A 7755-nucleotide genomic window follows, 5' to 3' on the forward strand; every position below is an offset into this window, starting at 1 on the left:
GCGTAAGTGGTTTTTCATAGTGAGGGCAGTGAGGTTGTGGAATGCCCTTTCTAGTGATGTTGTAATGGCAAGCATAGTATCCAAGGCTATTGTGATACTAAAATCTACAGTTAGTATTGTTGTTGGTATATATAGTTTATGTATGTTAGTGTATAGATAGGTCAGTATAGGTTTGTGTGTGCTGGGTTTACTTGGAAGGGTTGAATTTAATGGCCTCTGGTCTTTTATTAACCCTATATAACTATTTAACCTTGCTTGTTTGCTTGCTTTAGTACCGCACAGAGGTGGCTAGCCTCAAGGTCCCTGCCATCATTCACTCTTTTTACATCAACAGAAAAGAGTTTGCCCCACTACTTTTCTCCTTATATAGTCTAGCTGGGCAAATCCCCTAGCTAGTCTATATAATTAGTGTTGAGCAAATTTTTTCGCCAGGCATGGATTCACAAAGAAATTCCGCATTTTGCCATTGGCGAATTGTGTCGCAAAACTTGTGGGAAAATGCTCCGCAGAAAAATTCATCAAAAAAAGTTGCGGTCACATAAAAATGGACATGGTCATGGCAAAATAGGGACGGGTGCTGTAAAAAAATATGCGGGTGACAAAATAGTGGCTCGACAAACACGTTTCGAGGATTTTTCGGCAATTGACAAATTTTTTTGTTGTTCGCCAATTTTACGGCAAAGCAAAAATGGACAAATTAGCTTATCACTTTTTCTAATGCATCAAATAACACATATTACATTTATATAAGTTTTGAAACAAAAGTAAATGTATTTTTATGAGTTCAACAAGCATGCCCTTATAGCTATTGTATAGTAAAAGCATGCCAAACATATAAAAATGCAGCATATGCACTCATGTGCTTAGGTGTGCTCAAACCGTGTCTGATGCACATTCAAAACATGTCAAACAAACAAAAAACTCCACCTGTACGTAAAAGCCCCAGGGCTGAAACCTAGCAGCCCCAGAGTCTGATTGCCAGGGGCAAAAACAGAATTTCCCCAGGTGGAATTTACCAAAAGGATTTTTTTCTTATAAACCACAGAATTGCTAATTATTGTGCTTGCCAAATCTTACACAACCACTTAATTTTGCAATTCAAATACCTCTTTGTGTCTTTTGCCTGGAGGTGGATTAGAAACACCTGTATTCTTTTATCCCCCACCCCCAAACCTCATGTTTGCCTATAATTTGTACTGCCAGCAAGACACTGATGTCTCAAATGTAACTGTATTAACTCCTCCGCCCTTCATTTTAATTGGTTATAGCAAGGTGATACAATCTGTTAAAAAGGACAGATTGGATTTCAAGACCACAAGCTACCTGCTTACATTACTTTAGCCACTCAAAACCTAATAGGTAGACAGTTGCTGTTCTCAGGTCCATGTTAGTTATGGATGGAAAAACACGGGTCATTATTTTGAGTTTAGAAAGGTGGAAAGTTTCTTAAGTATGCCAGTCTTTGGGTTCTGTAAATGTAATAGTTGTAAAATTTCCCCTGTTTGATTTCAGTATATTCAGGACAGAAATGGAAGCATACAGCTAGCCCTTTGGTCTCCCACAGCAACTGAATCCTGAATACTTATTTACATATTCAGACCCCAGCAGACATCTGTATAGCCCAGCGGCTATTTAGTTTGTGCACTTTGTAGAAACTGCCTTTAGTTTAGGGATGCAGGGCAGATAATATGTTGGAATGCTAGAAGGTGATTATTTACTTTACCTACACCTCAAAATGGGCAAGCTAGGTTCAGTTTCTGTCTTTAAATTAAAACATTTACTTAATATCAATAACAGTTTTATTCTCAGATTACAAATATACAGCTGGTTACCTTGTTGAAAAATGGAGGCTAATAAAAATAAGAGAAAGTGTACATTTTACTGAAAAGCTAATCTGACTGATGATGATAGGTAGTGCCTGTTTGGAAAGGGTGTGTAAAGCAGGTGTAATGTGTTTGCATTTATCTCACTAATCGCCTTGCTGCGTTAAATGTAATTTCTCTCCCCTAGGAGTGGTTGTGTCAGTCCTTGGAAGTAATTATATAATAACAATAAACAGTGAAGCTTCAGACTGTTTCATTTTTATTGCACTTACAATTAGGTATTTGCTTAAAAGGCCCTAGGATAAACAGCAGCCTTTGCAAAATAATTTAGTTGCCACCCACTAACAATGTTGTGAGGGTTTTAAGAGGATAAACTTGTTTTTAATTATTTGCAAGCATGCAAATACAATGCAGTTTTTTCAAAGGCACTCTGCTCAGTATACAGTAACCTTTTTTAGAGTGATTGTATGCTAGAGTATATGACTAAAAACCAAATAGTGCTTGGGAAATATTTATTTATATTAATAATGCAAGAATAAATTATATAAAAATAATTGACACATTAAGGTGACAGCTAATACAGAGGTTAAAGACAACATAAAACTGGTTCATTGTTTATGCAGACCAGACACGGTAGATGATCTACACCAAGCAAATGGAGAGTGCTATATGCATTTGGACAGCTTTTGTGGAACTGAATTTATTGGAGGTAGTACTAATAAAATTTGGTGTAATTACTGAACATCTCAGGAACTAAAACAGTTAACTAATAATTTATGCTTACTTTATCACATTTTACAGCATCGCTTATTAGAAAATAGTGTCTCTTATTTACTAATGTTTGCTCAATTACTGTTACTTTGCATATAAATTTTGCCTATGTATTGACAGGATAAGTGTAATTATTGTTCTCCTCATGCAGCCTATTCTTAACTATAGTACCATTTGCAGATTTACTGTTATCAAGCTGCATCTGAAGCACAACTGCCATCAAATGCAAAAGATGTTTGCCTTTAGGCCAATGCCACATGGAGCGAATTCTTGGCCTGCGGATAAACAAAATCTTATTGATGCTCCTGCACCAAGAGCCACTACATCAGCCTGGGTGCAGGCACACTGTGTGGAATTTGGTGCAAAACTGCATACACAGTGGAATTAGTGTGCCTGCAATAAATGTTTTTGAGTGTAGGGGCAAATTCCACATGGGGCAGATTATTGCGGATACACACAGGCTGAGAATCCAGCCCATGTAGGGTTGGCAACTTTTTGCCGTGGCTAACCCTGGGCAGTGGGCAGTACATGACATCACTGGGGGGGGTCACGTGAGCAGAGCCATGATGTTGCAGGGGTGGGGCTATGTCAGAATCTGAAAGAGTCCTGCCCGGTTTTCTAAACTGGGGAAACCGGGCAGGCAGTTTTGACCCAGACAGCTCTTCCCAAAACCAGACTCTCTGAGTCAAAACCAGAGAGGTGGCAACCCTAGCCCCTGGCCTAATGTGGCAATCTAAAATTTAAAACAATAGAGTCTGACAGCACGTGGTAGAGAACAATGGCATAGAGTAGCTTATTGGGATTTGGTTATTAAAAATTGTATTTATTGTTTTGTTTTTACACCAAATTAAATGTGATAAGTTCCTTGTTCATTGACTATGTAGCAGCACCTTGACGACATCACAGACCTTACAGATACAATACACACATACAAATGGTCCAAAAATGTGCTTTGAGAGGGGCAAACATATTGATGATATCACTGATAGTATGACTATTTATATTTCCACTGCATGTATATTTAAATGTATAATATAAAAACCTTGATTGTGATTGTCAGATTAAATACTTTAACAGTGCAAACCAGCACCTTTTCTGAAAATTTAAGAGTAGGTCCCAGAAGCAGAATGTTAATACTAGAAGGAACTACACTCATGGGCTACCTCCCGCACCAACTATCTAGTTTCTGGACCCACTGCCTAACTGCCCTCCACTCATGGCAGTCATTAAAGTGTTACAGAACAAATTCATATATCTCCAGTAGTTGTATGGCTATTTTTTAACTTTAAAGTTTACTTTATACATCTTATACATCTTGATACATCACCATGCTTGTACATAATTTTGGAAATACATTTTGTAAATTTTGCTAAATAAAGCTTTACTGTATTGTGTAATAAATGGCTTAAGTGGAAAAAAAATGTGAAATACAAACAGTTTTCTCTATTTGAATATTTTTTTCCATTTTCTCATAGTTAACATGTTTTGTAAACAGACAATGACCCATTTCTAACAAAGAAAAGATTTGTCATTTGCACCAGTATAAAATATCTTTTTTATACACCAACTTCAAGCAGCTCTTAAAAAATTAAAATTTGCAATTTAATAAACTGTGAAATTTCATTCTGTTGATGTCATTTATATGTTAACCTTAATATATAACATGATACTAAAGAAGAAACAAAAGAATAACAAGCTGCAGAGGCCATTCTGCACTTAGCCATACTTTTCAATTGCTTGTCCATACTTTCCTTTATACACAAGTTTTTGTTCATATATGTTGCAATATGCATTGGTTACTGGTAGATTTATATTTGCAAACAAATAATACAAAAAATACAAAAATGGATTCCAATATGACCAATGAGACCGCAGATATTTTTAGAAAATTAAATCAGTTTACAGCAACCCGGAGAGGACAATTAATAAGATGCTATGTTGTTTGTACTTTTTATACATTGTCTGAGAGTGCTCTACAGAATGTATAACATATGGCATTGCCACGTGACTTCTAACAGCTGTCAAGAAATTAAAAGATAGGAAATTCTCAGGAACTGGTATATCAACTCTTCTTTTCACAGACCAGAAAAGCTAGTATAAAAACTTACCAAAGTCCCCATTTTATCTGTTTGTGCAGAACCTATATAAGAAAAGAAATAAGAAACCCCTTTTTTACCAAGATTCTTACTATCTATTGCTGTTGCTACTTACTTCTTTGCAAGCATGAAGCTGTTGTCCATAAACATTACTAGGAATATCCAGCAGCACCCATGGAAGGAAAAGCAAGAACGCTTGATGTAGAGCCAAAAAATAATACTGTCTAAGCATGGTGTATAGTTGCAACTTCCAGAACTGGTTTGTAGGAAAGAGACTGCTAGGTGTAAAAAAGAACAGGTGCTTCCAGCTTTTATCAGGCAGAGAGAAAGGATCCTGGAGCCAGACACACCCCTTAACAAGCTCTGCCCTTTCGCTAGGTGCTTCCTAAGCCTTTCAACCCCTTCAGTGCCACTGAGAATTAGCTCTAGTTGTTTACCTGCTTTTCAGGTCAAACACATACAGCCAAGTCTGTGTGTCTGTACAAGCAGTATATACATATATATAATGATATAATATCAAGAAGGGTTTATATTTTTTATATATATATATATATGAAAATTATATTAATCGTTAATCAGCCCTCTGTTGGTAATATGTTTATGATTCTTTATTTTACATACAGCAACAAACCTAAATATATATTTATTACACAATATAAACAGCACTCAGCAGTGTCATCAGAAATAAATGCTGCTTAGTGGTATCATTTCTATCAAGACCCATTAGAAGTTGTATATTATAGCAAAAAACATAACGCCTAATTTAAAGTGAAAGAATATTAAAAGCCTCGTCAAAGGTCCATGACCTGTATATGGGTTGACTAATACTAATATAATTTATATTTTACACCTGAGGATGTGTTTACAGGTATAGGATCTGTAAACACATCCTATACCTGTATACTCATCGTCACCTGTAAAATATAAGGATATTAGCATAAGTCAATCCATATAAAGGTCAGAGACCTTCAATATCCTTATACTTCAAATCAAATTATGGGTTACATTATTTGCTATAATACACAACTTTTAAGTAAAGTAAACTTATAAGTGCACAGAGTACCTTTAATAAAGCGGGTTTTATGTGCAAGTGAGTCTCTAAAGCCCATGGGGAGGCTGGGGGCCATAAACATCTTCCTCAAGGCTACATCTGGCCGCTGGGTCTCTATTTGGAAAGCCCATATATATATATATATATATATAATATACAAACCCAGATATGACAGTCTCTAAGTAAATATTACTTCATGTATACCCTGCAAGTCAAAAAAAAGTCATAACCTAGGCCAGAGCTGGGCGACAGGGCATATCAACAGAGAAAATTATAGAAAACTGCCTATTGAACAGCATTAAACATGTAAAGTTAACAGGGCAACAATAAATCAGTCCCTGTATGCGATTATTAGTAGTGCAGGCTATTTTCTTGAAATAAGAAATAGAGCATACAATCTAGTGTAGAATATACAGTATTATCTTGTGTCCTTGAAGTAAATATATAAACACTATTTCTACATAGATTGTTCCACAGTATTGCAGGGCCAATTCCATGTATAACGCCCCAGAATACATGACATGATATATGCTGGGTCACTTTCTTGTGGCAGGCCCAAAAAAGCCAAGAAAAATACAGAGCCAAATTATTTTAGAATCTCAGAAAACATTGCAGGATAAAGTTAGTACCTATTTCATATATATTACCCTCAGAATAGATTGTAATAAAATTACAGTGCCATTTCTATGTATAATACTACATAATATAATATAATAAACCCAGAACACATTGTAGGATAAATGCAGTGCCTGTTTTATTTATAATACCTCACACATATATGGCAGGGTGCTAACCATGTATAACCAATAAACACACACAGGGTCATACACTACATACAATGCAGGGTGCAAAATCCAAAAAATGGGCACAATCCACCTTATACTGTATTTACATTTTGTGCCCTGTCCTTGGTCTTTTTGCCCAAAAACACAGAGATCTGTATTCCCACAATGAATACAGCTGTGCCTGTTTTTGGCAATAATATTGTCATGAAAGACAGGTGGGGGAGGCATGTAGGCAACTCTCCTCCTGCCCCTCTACCCATCGCCTAACATGTACATCACTTCAATGTGAAAGTTGGAACATTGGCAGTCACAGCCTGAGGAAGGGACTGTCTTACGCCTGCTGATTCTGTGTTCTGTACCTTGCTCTGTATTTTTTATCTGGTGTGAGGTGAATAGTGCAGTATGAGCCCAGGCAGAAGTGCTATTTGTACCAGAACCGAGGAGCATGCATTTGCACCCCTTAGTACTACTGCACTTCTGATCAAAGTAAATGACTACTATAATATCCATGTCTGCCAAGAGCAACCACAAGAAACCCATCTGTATTAAAACCAAATATGCTTCACCCTAAGGTGAAGGTGTGTACTTGGGTAATCTGCATTTAATAAAAACAACCTTCTGGATTCAGTATACTAGCAGTTCTCTTGGATGATAAAATATAAAAGATCAGGGGGAAGCACCCAGTGTATTGAGAGAAATAGGATCTCATTCTTTACATTCATTTTATTATGTTTACATTCATTTTATTATGCACAGATTAAAATAAACATGCTGACATATGTTAGAATGCCTACAGAGCCTTATTAAGCTCTATACATGTATACATGAGACATACCGTAACTGCCATATTGTTTCTCATCACAAAAAAGTTGCATTCATAGACTCCAATATAATAGTGACCTGCAGCTGGCAAATACTAAGTGACTGTTTTTAAATACAGCAGCACCTTAAAAATGTTAATAGCTTCATTGTAGAATAAGGCTACTTGGGTAACTAATTACAGAAGCACCTGGACTGTTGGGTGGGCTGGGTAGGTAAGTCCTTGCAAGATGATTGCTGACATTATGGAAAGACTACCAGTCATTGACTGCACCACAACATTTCACACTGCAGTCAAATGTTTGACAGTTTGATGTTAGCATCTGGCCATTATTAGTCTTTATATGCCTTTTGGTGAATGCCACCTGCAGCATTACCTAACAATGCTCTCAGCTCACACTCCCCCATAT

General features: G+C 36.6%; 1 protein-coding gene across 1 annotated transcript in view; it reads right to left on the bottom strand.

The window, feature by feature from the left end:
• kiaa1324 (UPF0577 protein KIAA1324 homolog) overlaps positions 1-4992 on the bottom strand; it is a 43877-nt gene extending 38885 nt beyond the window's left edge. The window contains exon 1 of the mRNA XM_002939640.5: positions 4806-4992. Within this exon, the coding sequence (XP_002939686.2) occupies positions 4806-4922 (117 nt within the window). The 5' untranslated portion in view covers positions 4923-4992. The remainder of the gene's footprint in view (positions 1-4805) is intronic.
• Positions 4993-7755: the final 2763 nt, after the last annotated feature.

The sequence above is a fragment of the Xenopus tropicalis genome, chromosome 2 (assembly GCF_000004195.4).
Source record: "Xenopus tropicalis strain Nigerian chromosome 2, UCB_Xtro_10.0, whole genome shotgun sequence".
In the NCBI taxonomy this organism is placed as follows: domain Eukaryota; kingdom Metazoa; phylum Chordata; class Amphibia; order Anura; family Pipidae; genus Xenopus; species Xenopus tropicalis.